This window comes from Dinoponera quadriceps, unplaced genomic scaffold (assembly GCF_001313825.1).
Source record: "Dinoponera quadriceps isolate SergipeBrazil2010 unplaced genomic scaffold, ASM131382v1 scaffold163, whole genome shotgun sequence".
NCBI lineage: Eukaryota > Metazoa > Arthropoda > Insecta > Hymenoptera > Formicidae > Dinoponera > Dinoponera quadriceps.
The window spans coordinates 1,726,135-1,746,011 of record NW_014554384.1 but is presented as its reverse complement, the minus strand read 5'-3'; the positions used below and the strand labels follow the sequence as shown (position 1 = coordinate 1,746,011).

At 41.4% G+C, this 19,877-nt stretch overlaps 1 protein-coding gene across 1 annotated transcript in view; it reads left to right on the top strand.

Moving 5' to 3' along the window:
- LOC106748114 overlaps positions 1-19,877 on the top strand; it is a 143,634-nt gene that overhangs the window by 21,145 nt on the left and 102,612 nt on the right. Inside the window, exon 2 of the mRNA XM_014626342.1 lies at positions 12,149-12,326. Coding sequence (XP_014481828.1) covers positions 12,165-12,326 — 162 coding nt within the window. The 5' untranslated portion in view covers positions 12,149-12,164. The remainder of the gene's footprint in view (positions 1-12,148; positions 12,327-19,877) is intronic.

The following is a 19,877-nucleotide window of genomic DNA, read 5'->3' as shown; positions in this document are numbered from 1 at the left end:
TATTTAAAACCACCTTAGGTTCATCTTCAAGTGCTTCGCAGCCAACGAAATGAGTCGTGCAACATTTGAAGATGAAGTTATTTTAGAATAAAAGTGTAACCAATGATACATATATGTTAAATATCTTACTTCGTACTTCATAGATGTTATATATTATACTGTCGCGAGTGTGATTTTAATTAATCGAGAGGAGATATCGGTAAATCGTGAATTTCCCGGGTCGATCCATAAAAGCGATTCACGATGCTCCGCGAGACGGTAAAAACGGGTCTCTCCGGAGCGTAATTATTCATACGTCATTCCGGACTAAAGAATTCTCATCCCGTCGGCGCTGCCCCCTCCTTCGGTTTCCTTTGCCGTGCGCCCGCTAATGACTGTATTCGCCCAATTACCGCGGCCACGGACTCACTTCGACTCGTTATTTCGGCACGGAAGGCGGCCTACACGGTGTTAATGCCGTTCTTCGCTTCGTTTCTCCTCTGAGCTTTCTCGTTCTCGAAGACCTACTACCCTCNCCCCCCCCCTGCTCCTTTCTCTTTACGGTGCCCGAATCGACCGTTGTCGTGCTCGGATTCCGTGTCCTCCGATAAAAGTTTGTTTCGTGTGTCTTCAGGCGGGTCGCCGGGCGGGTTAACGTCCAATTAAAGGAGTTCCTCGTTAGCGGGGCAGGCGACGACGGTTCTGCTCTCCAGAGGCGCCTGCTGCCGTCTATTGACACTCGCGGCTCTCGTGTATGGAGCTGCTGGTAGTCGAAATTCTCCCGACTGAGCCCTCCCTTCCTTTCCCGCATTGCGTCGTTCGCGCGGGAACTGACGCCTTCGTCATCGGGTAAATCGAAGAGTCGAGCGATACGATATGTGCCACGGATCTTGAATGAAAGTCACGAGCAAACGGAAGAAAAGAAATGTTGCTAGAACAGCAAATGTTTGTCAATATAGTAACAGCGAAGAAATATTGATTTAGATAGCAAAAAATTGATCCGCACGGTAGAAAGATTTGTTAAGAGCGTTGATCGCTATTCGTTGGATATATGGACAATTAATACTCTTAACAAATCTTTCAAAAGTTTAAACAAACTTTTTTCCGTCTGAACCAATGTTTTTGCTGTCACCATGTTGTCCAACGTTTGTTGTCCCGGCAAAATTTGCTTTCTCCGTGCAAGGGCCGAACATAAACGAACTTACCATCCGCTGTGCAACTTGCGCCTCGTGTAGTTACTCGATAGTCGGACCAATTTGGTACATCAGATATTATTTAATACATTGCCAACCGATCGGGTACATTGATAGAATAATACCTGATATTTGTAACTATGTCATAATCAATATAATTATAAATAATAATAAGAAAATTATAGTCAGGAGAACCGTTTTTCTAATACGTGTTACTACGTCATTTGTAATAACCTTAATAACATGCATATTGCTGCTACTATTTTTGTAGTTAAAACTAAAAAAGAATATAGTCGAAGTTGAAAGTAACTATATAATTTCTCTGCAGATCAACCCTTTTTCCGATGATCGTTGATTGATCGCTCAACTTACATTTTTGATAAATTTTAGAAAGAAATTGTTATTTTTACTTTTAATTTTATCACATTGGCTATTACGTTGCAAAAATGGCAAAAATTCCGGTCAAGATATGTACTGCGTATTATTTACGAAATGTATAGTTTTCGTAAACAATTAGCCTGGTAAACAAGGCGCAACTCGCGCGACGAGTAATGTTAATACGAGAGAGCCGATTGCGCAATGTTGCAATTATAAATTGGAACATGATATTGAATTAATCTTGGAGTAAAATCGTGGTCTGCCGTCAGAGCACTCGTATGTTGCGCGACGTTGCGCCAAGTCGGCTGGGGGATTCGTTTAATTTATTTACAGGTTAAATTATAAGTGAATTACAACGGAGAGTGCTTGCTATTCGCTATTCCGAGAATTCGTGAGATTAAAAGTTCGAGGAGCCCTTTACTCCCGCGATAAAAACATGATTAACCCCAGATACAGTTCGCGGAAGTCGGCGCGGCTGAATTATTGCCGTGGGAGGAAAAGTCGGGGTTATTTCCCTCGACGCTCGCCTCTCTCGAAAATTCGCAGTCAACGGCGACGCCGGCGGGATCGGACGTCGCGCGGCGTAATAATGCAGTTACAATTACTGATGCGTCGTCCGAACTTTCTGCAGCGAACTTTGGCAGCGAAAGGACTTTGCTCTAAGTCGAATTCGCGATTTCACTTCACGGATAACCGTCCAAAAACACATCTGCTTTTCACATTCAGTTTCATTATATAAGAGCTCGATTTTTTAACGGACATATTCCGTTGAAAGCATCAAGTGTGGTGATCCCGAGGCTTCTTTTCAAGTCAGATCTGCGCGATTCAATTCTCCGGAGAATTTTCGAAAAGTAGCAGAAAGCGGAGACGAGAAAACCGAGCAATTTTTTACCTTTGGACCAAGCATTTCCTGTGGAAAGCTTGAAAAGGTATGAGAATTAAGAAGATACGAAGAAACAAGATCGACACGTGTGATGACAAATATAACGATAAAGCTTGATCAGGGTATTTGTACGTTTCACATTCGCGATCGCGGACATTCGTCGCAGGTAAACCTTGTAAATTGCTCCCGAAGCAACTTCGCTCGAAAAGCAAGCTCGTCCGCTTGTTTTCTCCGAGGGAGACTCCCGCGACGCTTTTCTCCCCTTCTCCTCTCTCTGCCCGGCCGCTTGTGGAATTCGCTTTTTTGAGACGATTACGCAGCCAAAATTTCACCGGGGCGAAACTGGATTAACGCGAGACTCCCCCCGCAACGTTTTCAGCGGCGTTCGAGGTTAGTTCCGGGGCTAATCTGATTACTTAACGTCGGAACTTAACAAGAGCGCCGACGAAGTTTCCTCGATATCCTCCTACTACCATCCTCCCTTCTCCTTGCCCGCCAGCCCTACTACTCGCGGGATTAAAATGACTTAATTTAAACTTCGTAACACCGACACGGACGCCGCACAAAACGACAATCCGGCGATTTTATCCTTCGCAAAGCCACCCACGCAGCCCGCATTTAACGCAAGCTAATTCGGCACCCTCTGTGAAACGGCATAAAGAAGATTTCTCCCGATCCTTTTGCCCCCTCTTCACGGGGCGATTACGAGACTCGTCCTGCCTCCTCGAGGAGTACTCTCTTCGCCTCGTTTAGTTCAGTTTCCGAAAAATGCGGAAATCCGCATGCTTGAAACGCCTGGCAAATGTCCTTTCTTCCCGAATTTATGATATTCAGAACGACAACGAATTTATCTTCCGCTTGTATTTCTCAATAAATGCACTTCTTCAGAAAAAGGTAAAACAAGTTAACGCGCATTCCCGTACAAATAGTACTGTATTCTACGAATGGAATGTTATCGGGGAATGTTAATTGTAAAAGGAATAATGTTAGGCCAAGTGTTTTTTTACGCGCTGCACTATCTAAACAAAACCACACAAGACGAAAAATATTGCTATAATATAGAAAACAGCTTTTTTTTTTTAATTGTTGGCAGATATATAATTTTCTATCAAAGAGAGAAGTGATATCAGGAAGAAAGAATGTTAGGCTGAGTGAATACAATTTCTGCCAAAATAACAGTATTAGAAAATTTCACTCACTGAAAATGAAACGAAATTATAATATGTTTTTACACAGTTATTATTATTATTACATTTTGAGAACAATTTTATAAAATATTAAAACATTGATCGACATACCAAATATTTGGCCCATTTCCTGCCTTTTCAGTGACAAGATGGTATAATTGTTTTTTACAAATAATTTGTAATACAAATTTAGAAATAATACGCGATTATATATTACAGCAAAAGTAATAATATTCTTTATTATTATTATACATTATTATATTCATTCGGCGAGTATTATGAGCGCATTTATAAGTGAATTCGATCAACGCTCTACACTGAATTGGTGCATATTGATGCTGTTATACATAAAACAGTTTTTTTAGATAAAAAAGCATTTAAACATACTTGAACGATAAATATTAATAATGTTATTGTCACTTTATAAAGCGCAACATATATTTTATTTCGTCGTTAAAGTGCCTACGTTATGCCATTGTATTTAAATACTAGATGTGTGGCGGCCTTCAGTATGCACTAATCCGATGTAGTATAGCTGATCAAATTTCTGCTATCAGTACAGCTTATAATCGTGTTTGTTTTATTTCATGATATTCTCGAAAAAGCGTTCATAGTTCACAAACTTTATACGCCGCAGGAGGTGAAACAAATATAAATATAATCTTTGTTTTCCACATACAGAGTGTCCCAAACTAATCTCGGTTCCCGTGGTGTGCAAGTAGAACGGATGAAATTGATTTTGCCAAATTCACAATAGTTAGTGAGGAATTAATTATTTCGTCTGAACCGATGAGCACAGGAAGGAATAGGCTAGACTCTGCGTAAGGAAAAATGGCTTATTTGTAAACATCTAGTAATGATGAATATCATTGATAGCGAATATAACTAATAGCGAGAAGCGTGTTTCTTTTCGGCGCACAGCCCTATGTCACATGCCGCTCGCTGCTTGCTGTGTTACTTCGCCTTTAGAAATTAGTTGACGTTTATCGTTGCTAGATCTTCAGAAATAAGCCATTTTTCTTTATACAATGTCCAATCTTGCCTTTTCCTGTGCGTTCATTAGCTCAGATAAAATAATTAATTCCTCACTAACTATTGTGAATTTTGCAAATGGTAACATGACTCTTCTGCTCAGTTCACTTGTCTCATCTACACACCGCGGGAACAAAGAACGATTTGGAACATCCTGTATATATAAAGATGTCCTTTTTCCATTTTTTTCCATTTTTAAAAGAAAATAGAAAAGCAATTTACCTAACACAACATAACAACCTAACACAACACATTACCTAACATCGAATGTATGTTTCATCAAGGAATTTATAATTTATTTGTGAATACTATCAAAACTTGCGTATACAGTTGACAATACTGTTAAGAAACTGAGAATAAAAATCATATCGTTACATACCGCATCAGTTACAATTGAAAAAATGATCCTCGTAAACTGTTATTCCACTTACATAAGCATTTCGATAAAAAATCCCACCAGTCTCATAATCTCTATATGGTTTACAACTACGAAATTTATTTTCACCTAAATCGAAACATCTGCTAAATAAGGCTTCTTGTTCCACGAGAGTTTCGATCTTATTTATGTTCTCTTCTATTATATTTTCCGACTTGGCGGTTAAAAGTATCGGACAATTTCGAGCCAGTATTGCTGTTAAAGATTCCGACCATGATCCCTCAACATTAAGATCAATCTGATATCCTATGATCAGATTTGGTTGCTTGTATGACGCCATACTCACATAATCGTCGTATGACACAGATACATTTTGGAAATAAATTGCGTGCTGAGACCTTTTATACGGATTTATACGAGCATATAGATAAATATATGGTTCAAAGCATATTTCCGGTTTTATCATTACAATATATAGTTTCTCTATATTCTTAAAGAGACATAGAAACAATTCCCAAGCTTGTAAACCTTCTATATCTACGATATTTGCAGCAATAATATGAATGACAAATTCTGGATCTTCATCTGCAAGAACTAATAAAATTGATTCTTTCATCGCATAATACAATGTTAAAGGACCTGATACATAATCCGAGTATACGTAACGGTCTACAGTCCAAAATTTGAAAGGGTTCAATGAAACGTTCATATATATCGATATATAATCATCAACAAATTTAGTCATGCTTTCACAAACTTGTTCACGAGGAAATATTGAAAATCTCATATATTCTGGATACGAATTACAGATAGTGTTGTTTATAGTTGCAATATTCATGTTCAATAACAGTAGTAGGTCTTTGCAGCAGAATTTATGTTGTAATTTAAAATCCGATATGTGGTCATCGCAGTAGTTGGCGGAATGGCAAAGTCTGCAGGTTTGCAAATTAATTTGTTGATAGCAAATAAAACACAATTTTGCACACATGAACATCTCGATTTCATATAATTCTAGATCGCGTGCTATATCCTTCTGGATTAGCCGCATCAATTTTCTCTGTGATGCTCTCCATTCTTCGAAATTACCAAAACGTCTGGTGTTCCATTTTGGTTCCTTTACCGTCACTTTTGCTATAATTGTGCAGATCGCTCGGTGTGATTCCACATGCTTCTCCTTATGCTGTTCGCAACAGTAAGAGATCATGTGGCATTGATCACATGGAATTAAGTTGCCATTGTTTAGTGATTTGCAGACATGACAAACATTTGGATTGAAAAACTTATTGCAATTTTCTTCCATTGAATGCTCACCATACGTATACAGCCCTTCACTTGCACTCATCATTAAACGCCTTGAGTGATTGACGTTTACCGATACTTTAATTTTAATTTTGAGAAATAATGTACGAATCACGGCACATTATAACGGATATTACAAATTGTAATATATGAATTCGGTATAAGTGTTCAATCGTTGACAGTTCGAAGGACACTAATAATGGATACAAATATGTTCGTGAGTCGAGATAATTGTTGACAATTTCTCAATTGTAAACATCGATATAACAAGCTACAAATATCCATTAGTAGGCACAATATGGCAAATGTATAATACATATAAAATGTACTGCAATTACTTAGCTATTACCTGTACGGTGATACTTTTCGGAAAAGATAATGATTGCTGCTCAAAACATGTTACAGTAAGAAAAATTTATTATTTATTCATAGAAGCAATCTATCTTGTACATTATTTAAGTTAATGTTATTAAAGCGACAACGCATTCTTATGTGACAATACCTGTTCGAAACAAAGTATTGAATATACGTGCTCTCCCTCGCTCAAATAAAGATAAAACATTAAAATAAAGTATCGTTGTCTAAACTTGTATTTTTTACAAAAAAAATTTTATCAGAAAGTTAAGTCTAGTGCCAATAATTTTTGCAAAAATATCAATATTAAAATAATACTTAACACAATTAGAAATACAAAATTACGTATTAAAAGCAATGTTTTATATATATATAATTATCAAAAGCTAGCACTGGTATACATATATTAAATTCCAGGAATCGTATATAATCTGCCAGTAAAAGATATTGGCACAATATTAGGCCGGTATCGAAGAATGGACTTATGTTGTTGGTACTGACCCAGTACTGGCTCAGTATTAAAAAACAGTATTATCGGTATTGACCTCATATCCAGAATCGATACTGACCTCGTACTTAAAATCGACACAAAAATCATCATGTTTCGGTACTAGCCCAGTACTTTTCAGACAGCACACAATATTTATAATATAATTCAAGTATGAGAAAGATTATAATAAATATCCTGTAATCTGTAAATTGCAATTAAGATTCATTATTACAGCCAAATTAAATTCTGACGTTGAAAGCGAGAAACCATATAAATCTTTTTCAAGGACCGTCCAAACGTCATTATTTTCGGAAGTATTTTCGGAACGAGTAAAGAGGTGAATTCGCCGGATATACGGGAGAAAAGGAACGGGAAGAGTCGCCTAAAATGCATAATGGCCCGGCGATGTCGCGCGACGATCATAATTCCCCGTCCTCTCTCGCGGAAGCCTGTACAAGCCTCGGGGAAAAATACGCCGTCTGCCAAGCTACGGAAAGCTCGCGCCGGAGGAAATGATAAATACCGGTACGCGGCGTACGTGACCGGGTCAGTCGGGGGATTTTTCGGGAAAGGCGAAAGGGTGTCGCGTACGGACGAGGCTTTATCGTGACAAATGGCCGCGGGACGAAAATTTGCCTAATTAAAACGTAGCGCGGTCAACACGGGCGCGCATTCGGTGGCACGCGAAAAAGGGATTAATCCCCTTCGTGTTGGTCCACGACGAAATTTAACCCTTATCCACGGCGCAGCCGGAGGTGTTTTTATTTCTCGACAGAGAGAGATAGCGAGAGAGAGAGAGAGAGAGAGAGAAGCGTCGAGCGAGTGGAAAACAACCGAATTGAATTTTATTCGTTTGTTTATCCACTCGGAATTGCTTAAAATGTCACACGGTCCTCGTTTTTTCTTTTTTCTTTGTGAATACTTTGAATTTTGTACCAGACAATGTAAAACATTTGTAAAATTAGCCTCCAATTGTTCACAATTGATGGCCGCTATTTTGCCGGTTCTTCTCCCGTGGTTTCTTACAGTAATATCGTGACTAACTTGCTCGAGTCGAGGGTAGCTAATATTACAAGTAAAGCTCGTGCTTTTAATAAGATCGATCATGCAATAGCCGCGTCCTCGGTGTTCCAGTCTCACCGGACCATTTCTTCTAACTCGATAGCTTCTCGAGGACTTCGACGACCTCCAATCGGTAAGAACGCCGCTCGATAAATCCCTCGGCAATTCCGGCGCGCCGAAAAGGGCCGCGGCCATTCCCGTCCCCAACAGTCGATTCGCTCGCTCGACCACTCGGAAAAAGCATCCGACCACTTTGCGGTGTCCCCTCTGGTTTACTCGTTTTCTTGCTTTTTCCTCTCTCCGTTTCTACTCGTCTTGCCGCTCGCAAGTTCGACGGTAGACAGAGCTTGCACCAGACCGGCGCGAACGAGCGCTTCTCGGGTTCGCGCGACAACTATATCGATTTACTGCAACTCGAAAACTTCCCTCGCCTTTGTCGGAAGTAATATATTATTGAAACGTAACATATTACATAATTCATCCGGATAATTTGCGAATGCATGCATGCGAGTATGTTTTCAAACGTACATTGGAAGAAAGAAGTGCTACAGTCAAGTAAATATTTGCTAAAAAATATTGAAGGAGTTATCCTGCTCGGATGAAATAAATATTATTTGAATGTAGCACACTAAAAGAAAAAAATGTTATGTATTCAAGTAATATTTACCTAATCCAAATAATTATTCCAATATTTCTTAACAAATATTTACTTGAACGTAGCATTTTTTTTTTCTTTCAGTGTATAAATCGAAATTTTATGCGCACAATAAAAAATTTAGTGTTAAATTTATCACATTTCAGATGTTCTAAACGGTCCACTTGACAAATTGTTTGTTAATTTAACACAAGATAAATATGTTAAAAGTAGCTCAAATATTACGTCAAAAATTAACACAAAATTATATAATATAATACATTAATCGACACTGAAATATAAAATGTATTATTTTAATACTTACACATGTTGAACATCGACCCAGCCCAAAGTGTTGAGATAACATAAATATAATATGTTAAATTAACGCAGATATGTTAGAAATTTAATACAAAAATTTTAACTAGGATCGATTTTGACGCGAAATGTTTCTTACCACGTTCCGTTACAATTGACTATTTAATACATGAAAAGAGTCATTATATCTGGGAGGGAAAGCCTGGCCTTACTTCAAGTAAAACCATGTCGGAGACCAGCGCCACTTAGTAGAAAAGTGGACAATTTAATTCAAAATTCTGCTTGTGATTCATCGTGACACTGTCCGTATTATCTCCCACTTCATCTTCGCTTTGAAGTGCAACCGGTACCCTGGTAACTTCGCGAACATGCGTCTTCATTTCGTTCGTTTTTAACCATCGGATTTATCTTGATTAACGCAGAAGTAAGTGAAAAACTAGTTTTAAAACAAGTCACGAGAAGGAATACGATAGCATCGCTAATCACTTTTCCCGTCTCGTTTTAACTTTAAGTGAATTATTCCCATCAGCCTCCCTTGCGTATTATTCTCACGTATGTGTGTCCTGATAACTGAAACGACAATGGAAATTACCTTGCCAGAAATTAAAATATAGTTGTGAGATTTATGACCCGGAGTGACTTCGGTAATGCAAAAGTAAACAGAGTATCCCCCCACGAATATCACGAACTTGGTCTACGCTTTTCCTCGCGGAATATTTTCTCACCATAATACAGCCATTGCTATGTTAAATGTCGAGGAATTACGCGTTAAAGACGAAGAGTCACAAGAAGACTCGTCCGGTTTACGAAGACAATGAGGCGTCGTTTCATCAGCACATGGCGTTTCGCTCATCTGCGATTTTATCGCGCGGTGCGTTCGCACGTGCGCACGCAAGCGACACGGTCGTAGGAAGGGGGAAGGGAAACAGATATCCCGAGAATTCTCTCTCCCTCTCTCTCTCTCTCTCTCTCTCTCTCTGAAAAGAACATCCGACCATTAGAGTCGACGCGAAGAGTTGAGCAGGGGGTGGGAATTAAATAAAAATCACGCCAACTGTAGATTTGGTCTGCGCAGCCGGAAACGAGATGAGCGCCGGCGCTCGCTCGACCGGTCTTCTGCTTCTCGTTCTGCATGCGAACGAGGGAAATACGATGCAACGAGAAAAAGACAGAGAAAGAGAGAAAGAGAGAGAGAGAGACGGGACGCTCGTCCGGCAACGCAGGGGAGAAACAGGCAACCACCGCAGCCAAGGCTGGGAGGGAGGAAGGGAAGAGGTTGATGCCAGTTTCTCGTCGGCCGCATCGCCGGAGCCAAGCCGAGCCAAGAAACGGAACGGAAGGAAGAGTGCATTTATTAAACTGAGCGCGCCTCCTCTTCTCTTCGCCCCTTCTTCGCCCGCCTTTCGCCCTCTTTTCAACCCGCGGGAGCTACGAACTCGCCCCGCAACCTCCCCGGTTTCTCGTCCCCGCTTTCCCGGCTCGCCTCTTCCGCGTTCGTAATTTCTGGACGCCGTTACTTCCATGGAATGAGGTTGGTATGTGTAAAATAGTGCCTCGATACGCTCTTCATCACCGAGTCGCTTCTTCCCGCTCGCTTTATTTCTCCCTCTCGCTTTCTTTCGCGCTTCTCTTTATTTCTTCTTCATCGTCCTTCTCTCTCTCTCTCTCTCTCTCTAAAAGAGAAATCATAATCAGGAGAATCAATTTTATAGCAAATATTATTATAATGTTAATGAGAACATGATTTTACATGCATGTTGCTATTACTATTCTTCGGATTAAAACCAGAGAAAGAGTTGTCGAAAATGATTATAATTTTAATTGTATTTTTTCAATGCGCAACTTCTTTTCATACTGTCGCAGTTTTCTCTAAGTTTACTTTTTTCCGAATGTTTGTTTTTAATTTTTTCGTTATTCGACAAATTTTTTTATTTTCTGGATTAACAAGCGCGCGCTACGCACACGTCATTTAACTAACTACTATTACACAGAAAAAAAAATCTTAGTTCGTATAAATAAATATTAATAGTCTAAGTAGGTATTAATAGACTAAAGTGCAATGACGAAAAATATGATATTTCTATTATCGCAACCGGACGTATTCGTTTAAATTTTCAGTTGTATGAAAATTTGGATGAGATAACTGTGAACAATTGACTTGAATGGAAATCTTGTACAGCAATATTACTGTTATTACAATAGTTAAAACTATTTACCAGTTATTGACTTGAATTAAAACTATTTAACCAAATTTTGGTAATCCAATTGTTACCAAATCCTTTTTCCGGCGTGCACTTTTGTAGAAGCGCGTCCACGTTCCGGTGCTACCGGAACGCAAACACGATTATGCGATGCGCGTGAAATTCTACTTGCTGAAATTTAGGCTCGCCGCGAGGATCATCGCCGGCGAAGGCCGTTGGAAGTTGATCGATCGATCAACGATCGCGGATGACGAATATGTGTTCCGCGACGTATCGCACTGCCCGCGCCCTCCTCGCAGCCGCGATGCTGTCGCGAGAAGCGGGGGGCCGTGCGAGGACAATTAATCAAACGGCACAATTGCGTGCACCTACTCGCGACTCAGGCGAGTCCCGTGACTGATTCATTATGAGACCTTAATTAAGTCCCCAGACATTAGCATACCGGCCGCATCGTGATCTTCCCCTCCCCCGGTTATCTCTCTGCGTTCTCTCTGCGTTCGTCCGCATTCATTGTTATTCCGAAGTCCGTCAGATTTCACGCTCAGAGCTTGATTCACCGTGAATCGTTAATGTTTCTCCGCAGCTTCGACGCATTATCGCACCGTGGAGCTGCGATCGTTTCGAGCACGACGTTCTCCACGTCAATCGATACTTGTTTAAAAAATCACGCGTTTCTATTCGGTCCCCTCCTCCGTATTTTCGCGATTCCGACTAACGGTTCATCGCCATTGAAATTAATCGATGATTCTTATGTTCTTTCAGCACGCTGAGGTGGAGGATGGAGGAGCTGGAGACGCTGGAGAGCACGGAGTGCCCGGAGTGCCCCGGGCCGCCCCCTGAGTTCCGGTTGCCGCCGCCCCCCCGGCCGCCCTTCCTCACCGAAGGCACCTTCTGCTCGGAATCGCCCCTCGCCGAGCTCGAAGACTGCGTTGCCATCCCGGTGAGTCTCTCTTCTCTGTTCATTTCTTCTTTCCTTTCTTTTCTTATTTTATTACTATTCACGCAACGCGATCGGCGGCTTGTGTAGCGCAACACTGATAAAGGCTGATCGTGCCATCCTTATCTCCCCGAGTTTCTTGTTTAATCTTCAAGGTTGTCCCGATTTTGCTCGAAGGAAGGTTATTTGCGAGACGAAAAATCACTATACTAGAGTCCTAAATATAAATAGAGAGACGCGATGGAGAAAATCAGTTTCGATCGGCTGTTTGAATAATATAACTTAGGCGCCATTTTCTTTGTTCCCCACGGCTGAGAGCCTTTCATGATGTAGCGGTAAGTTATAATATTTTTCTTACGTATTTTTAGCGACACGGGTAGTAGCGCGATTGGTTGCTACTCGCCGTCGTCTCGGTCAAAGGACTCTTTCCTGGACGATACTACTATTTTTTTTACCGTATGGCGCGTTCGATAGCTCGATAGATCGGCGCGCAGCCGGTGCTAATCTGCAAATCGCCTTTACTCGACCCTCGTCGAGCAACAACGTGTCCGTTAATTCCCCGATGCGACTCGCTACTTTACGTCCATAACTAACTCCGTAATTCGGCCTTCTTTCGACGGCTTACATCGATCTTTAACGGTCGATACGCCACTCGAGGCGCAGCGCGACGCGAAGTTATCGCTTTCCGCCGGTTTCGCCCGCTCTGAGAATATTTGCGCGCCGCGCATTCGCGTATTCATGAGCGGCCGGAATTCAAAGATCGACGGTCGGAAGTTACGGCGAATATAGCTGCGGCTCCAGCTGGAAACTTCGTTCGGGTCGGTCGCGATTATTAAAACGCCGGCGAAAAAATGGCGGAAGTTCCACGGAGGGAGTTGAGCGCGTGTGCGAGAAATTATTGTGCGATGCGGATCGAACCTTCTTGCCGAACCTCCACTCCACTGCGATTCACAGATTATCGTTATTTACGTTATTTATGTGCGTTCGGAAGAGTCTCAAGCAATATAATTGTGAACGCGTCGCTTTGAAAAATAAGGATGTTGAAATTATAAATTGTTACTTCCTTATAATTATTGTATTTATCGGCTTGTCCGAGAAGTTCACACGAGTCTTTTTTGGGCCAAAATGACCCGGAATTTTTGGATACTAAATGGAAACTTTGTTCAACAAAGTATTCATCGTTTTGTTCACCACTATTTTAACCCATCTTTCAAGCGACCGTAGAATCCCGTCCTCGAAGAACTCGGCCGGTTTGGAGAAGCCAAGAAGTCATTCACATGGTTTCTTGCCTGCAAACGGTCGAATGTTTTCCCGTTCGAAGAATTTCCTAAAGACCGGAACGAGTGGTAGTCTGGCACAATGTTCGGCGAATATGGCAGAACAACCGATCTCGTGCAACTCATTTTGTCTTCGTATATTTCACGAATTTACATATACTTTACAAATTTTGCTCGTTGTCCGCACAGCGTTTTTCCCTTTACCGTAGTAGAAAAATATCACACGTCGAAAATGCACTATTTTATCTTCCCATCCTCAAAACTCAGTAATGAAGCACAGACTCAAACGATCTCAACCAAATGTTTGCCAAGTGACGCGTTGAAATGTCACTTATCGAACGATGCGGAGGCATCGCATATTTTCAATCATTTTTATTTACCCAACGCTCGTAGAGGCATCTATTGAAACTCACACGAACATCTCGGACAAGCCAAAGTATAAACGATTATCATCACAGACTGAATTCTCAGGAAATTCGACGCGCCGATACTTGTCGATCCGATTAATCTCTCGTCACTGTGTCAAGCGATGTTTAATCGCGTCCGAAACACTCCGGGGACATCGCCGAGATCTCGAGGCGCTGAATGTTTCTAATTATCCGAGACCCGCGTGTACTTCGCGAGGAAGTCAACGTATCGCGATCGCGTTCGGCGAAGTTCGAGCGGAAATCCTGCACGTATCGTAAGAATTCGTTGTCGAGTTGCCGCCGGCCGTTTAATTGCAATTACAATCGGTAGGAGCCGGTCAAAGCTCCTTCCCCCTCCGAGGAAGATAAATTGGATATCCCTGCTGGTTATCTCTTTGATCCGCCAAGTGCGCGCAAGAACTGGTCTGAATAATAGAGTATCAAGAAGAGCGGGAGGGAAAAGGGAAAGGGAGGACAAAAAGGCGCGCTGGGAATGGCGAAGTGGGTGAACGGCGGGAAAGAGGAAGGGGGAAGGGTCAGAGATTGAAGTTAATGTAAAATACATAAACGGAGCGCTCGCGCAAGCAATTAAAGCGATCAGTATTTGCCGAGATTTTTCTTTCGGGTCTTCTGTCGGGTGTACCCTTCCCTGCCGCCGCTTCTCCATCCTTCCCTCTAAAGTTTCTGCTGTCTGCGTGGTGGTTCGTGTAACATGTAACGACCTGTGCTTCCCCGATGATTTATTGGGATCGTCACGCCACGAGGCCACGTTATATTGTGCCATCGAGTATTACTTGGCGATACATATTGATGAATTTCCAAACACGACGGCCAATGTAAATCTGCTTTATTCTTCGTAAGCTTTAATAATCGTCGATCGCAGTACTCGTGTACAGTACCGGCGTTAATTAATCACGGTAATCGCGATAACGATGATTCTAATAATAACGTGCGTCGATGCGCGGCAGGTTTTGCTTTTTCATTGAATTTCGAGTGGATAATCGAGGTACGTCGAGAGGTGCGCATAGAGCGTGCTTAATTCTTATTTTAGCGCGTATTCATTCGCAAATTATCATGCGGCTGCGATGTAAACACACCGCCATCGGAACAAATCTTTTTACGCGGAAATGAAGTAGCGCACGGGAAAGCGAAGAATTAACTCTCACAGTTAAAAACTAGCTATATAATACAAGTGAAACTTAGTTAGCAGATCTAGCTTTCAGAGTGGGAGCTAATTCTTTTGTTCCGTGTGCGATTATAGTCGTAAGAATTAGCTACCGCAGTTTAAAAACTACGTCTGGTAACTAATTTTCAGTTATTTTTCGTAATGTAATAAGTAGAGTTATTTGATTGCTTACTATTGAGAACAAAAGTTTGTAGCGTTTTCTAAGTGAAGTTCGAAGATAATGTTTAGATATTTGTACATACATGGAAAAAGGTTAGTTTTAAATCGAGAATAGATAATCTTACGTGTAAGCAAGAATATCGTAATCTTTTTAGGACACTTTTAGTCTTGATTTGATTGAATTTATATCGATGCAAGTATTATTTCAAATTAATTCAAGACTAAAAATTTCCTAAGAAGATTATAATATTCTTGCTTATATATGAAAATATCTATTCTTGATCTAAGACCAATTCTTTTTCCGTGTAGAGTTATTCAACCACATATGTGCCATTTCACTACTTTTCGCAATCTTCGAGGCAGTTTCATCCTCCCGGAACTTAGCATCTTTCTGAGCGATGAACTGGCCCGGGTAGTTTTTATAGGCTTCCAGGAAATTTAAGTTCTTCTCATCAAGAGAATTTTATAGGGACTGGAATATGTGGTAATCCGAATGTGCAAGGTCAGGTGAATACGGCGGGTAGGACATTCCAGTCAAACTGCATTAATTTTTGCCGGGTCTGCAAAAAACGTCAGATTCTGGCGTTATCCTAATGGAAGACGACACTCTTCTAATTGGCCGGACACAGCTGTACACAGAAAGAAAGATTTTTTGGATTTAAAAGAACAAAATCTCTTAAAGAATAAAATTTTAATTGAAATAAACTTGTCTTCTAGAATGCAATAAACAAACGAGCGTTTGATTTAACAAGCAGAATTATTTCGTTTCTTAAATAATAAACATCTTAAGCAACAAACGTCAAATAACATATTTCTCTTGTATCTTCATCCAAACATTATGATGATTGTCACGAGCAATAAATTACTTGAAGGAAGTAACACTATGTTAGAAAAGCATTGAAGAACTCCTTTTGTTTGTTCCAATGCAACAATACTTAATATATAATAAAACTAATTTTTTTTTATTGAAAACCAAATATTATCTAAATAACACTATTATTTCTCTTAACAACGTATGGTTTGCTCTAGTTAAACAACGTTTTCATTCAAACGAAATAACATTCGATGCTAAATTACGTTGTTTACACAAACAAACTCAATCAAATACATATACTAAATCCAAAGAAACCCTTTCCTCTATGTGCGTGTATAGATTAGAGTTCGCGGTCTTCTGATATTTTCTTCGGCGTGCTACGCTATGCGGCGTACGTGGTTTCCTTTGTACGTTTGCGCGATGATCTATACGGCACGACCGGACGTGAATAGGGCGTCGTGGGTGAGAGAAGAATTTCAATTAAAGTGCGCGACGCGCGCGCGCGCGATTCTCTCTTCTTGCCGAGCGGAACTCCCCGGCGACTTCTTTTCACGTACGACAACTTGAACAACGGTAACGTCAACGACGAGGCGACGAGTTTTGATCGTTCTCCGCTCGTCGTAAACCGCGCGGAAACTGCATTCTGCCGTATAGCGAATTTCACCGACTGCCGTGAAGTACTCGATGAGCCAAGTGTTACGCGGTATCGTGTTGTACTAACGCTTTTATTCATCTTTGCTCCTTCACTTGGTGTGATAATGAACGTCGATAATGAACCGTGAAACGTTCAATACGTACACAGTGCGCCGGAACTGTGATCTTTACTTGACATTGTCGATTCTTTAAATTAAATTCCTTGGTATACTTTTCATTAAAGTCAATCGAAAATTTTTATGGAAATTAATATTGAGAGAAATTCTATTTTTCCCGGTCTAATTGTTAATTAATCGAATTTTATTTATCCTCTCGTTATCATAATCCAATTCAGGACACGTGCTGTAGCGTAGCGAAGTTACAGCGGCGTCCGATGTTGCGTTATAAATCATCAAATTCAGTCGGAAGACAAGTTAATAATCTGTTTGCGTGTGATATATGTTTATGATGTACGATTATATTGAAATCGTCTATCGACACCGGTAACACACGATGAACGATTATGTCGAAACGCGTATGAACGTTTGTGATAACAATTTTACCGAACGCGCTTATGGGGAACCGGTGCCAAAAGGGTTAATTATTGCCGCGAATCACGTCAGTTAAGAATTGCAATAACTGTCATATCCTTGCCGTCGTCTCTTCAGAATAACGAGACACGAATAATTAAGAATCGTTCCGTTGAAATGAAGTCGTACGATTTTATACATTCTCCGGGAGCGTTTAAAGGGACGGGATGGATAAGACGCGAAGTCGCGTAAAAAGCAGCGTCCGAAGCGCGAGACAAAACTCCCGTAGACAACGCTCGCGTTACATATTATCGTCGGTTAAATCGAGCGAGATAAAAAGAGACGGCCGGCGCAGCTGGCGTTAAAAGCAAGCGGGTGGTAAGAATAATCGTGGCGACCGATGTAAATAGAAGGAAGCCGGGATAAGCGGACCGGGAGAGAGCGCCGTTTCAGTATTGTCTTTAGCGGGTGGCCGGGCGACTCGTTAAAAAAAAAAAGCAAGTATTTACCCTGACAGGCGCCCCATCGCTCCCGTCGTGCTGCCACTATCTCTTCTTCTTCTTCTTCTTCTTCTCCCCCTTCAACTTCTTCTCCTTCGTCTCCTCTTCTTTGCAGCGTGCTTGGCTCTCGCAACGGATAAAAACGGTGCACAACTATTAATAGAGAGAGAGAACACGTGTCTTGCACGACCCTAACCTGCACACGTCGCTCGACCCATTATCGTCGCGCGATTTTACATCATTACGGGTAATTGGAGACACGACTCCTGTCGCTCCTCCGGTCGTATCTTGAGAAAGATGTATTTCACGAAGTTAACACTGATCTCCGGGAAATCTGGCAATTTTCCTCGCCTCTCATCCCCCTCGCTCTTCTCTCCCTCTTTCTCGGTGACGCGTTCTTGAAGTTATATTCGCTATTACGATCACTTATTTAGGAATCGTATACATCCGGCCGGTACTGAGGACTGGCGAGATACTGATTTTGTGCGAAACTACAGATTTCACATTACAACGTCGATGACTTAAACAGGAAGGATGCTGGGAGATTTCACCGATGTGCTGCCTGAATATTGCCTTAATAGTTCAGCGGTAAGAGCGGCTGCCTGTACAATTAGTATCCAAATTCAAGATTCATATTCTCATATATAAACAGGAATATATAATCATTTGTGAAGACAAAACTTGCTCTTACATGAAGAAACGTTGCGGGTGGAGTCGATAACATTCTGCAAGTTACAGCCCTTATTTTTGCGTTGAGAAAAAACGGGCGGTATAACAACCTTCCACGCAGGGTGTCCCAAAAATCTGGAAAGGTCCGAATATCTCATAAACGATGCATTTAAAACAAAAACATTTCAGGCAAAAGTTGTTCAAATTAATTAGCAGAATAAGATCGTATAATAAAAAATAGAGGTTTCCAAAAAGAATTAGGTTGACCTTGGTAGCGCTACCCATGGTCACACTCATGCCGCCGGTGAATGCGCTTTTTATGTCCTTAAAACTTTTGTCTGAAACATTTTTTTTCTAAAATACAAATCGTTTACGAAACCATTCGACCGTTTCCAGCATTTCTGCATAGAGTTGGAATCGAAAACGATGAAATAGCTGAGGCCCTTCCCTTGTAAGTCGATATCTCGTCAGCAGTTATTTCCTATTTGGATATAGACTCTACTGAATGAAGGGTCTGTTCTGTATTAGCTGCACCATGTTACACATTCTGTACAAAAACGAAATACACTTCGGCGGGAGAGAATCAGAGAGAGAAGGAGAGGAAGAAAGAGAAAGAGAGAGATAGATAGCGCAGTTAAGACGCGGAATATCGAATAGAGCTCTTAATTGTACTAAGGTCCGAGCGCGGTCTTCTCGATGTGTTTATCGGAGGTGAAACATACGATACCACCGGTTTTTATCGCTCGGTATCTTCAGCATCGCCGCCCGCTGCGAGCGCGAGTATCGTTCAATGTCACATCGTTCATTATTCATGAGCGCTGGAAATGTGATTGCCGCGTCGAGTGATGAATATCGCGCGGGAAAAGCAGCGGGTCTCGAGAAATCGGTCGGATCGAAATTAATTCGAAATTTTGACCGCGGTCGAAAGTGCCGCATTGTGTCACGGTCGCGGCGCGCTCAGTCGCGATACCTGATAAGGACGCGGGGTGAGCGACGTCGGCGACGTGTCGGCGAATTATTTTAACAGGAGGCCGCCGGCCGTAATCGAAATTAATTGTTCGCAGGATAATAAGACCCGCCGTTTCTCCGCGTAGTTGCACTGTGGTGAAACACCAGCGGTGTGCACCGAGGACGACGAGCGATCGCCAATTATTTTCCATTTTCTCGCACCGTCCCGCAGCGCGCGCATGTTTAATCCGAACTAATTGCCCGTGGCGTTTCTTGATTTGCTGGCTTTATCTTGAAAAGAGATCACGCAGCTGTAAGCGTGTGATATAAGGGATACTCCCGATGCAACAACGAGACGTTTTGACGAATTGAAGATGAATCGACGATATTTAACGACGAGTATCATCGACGAGTACGATCTCGTTTCGATG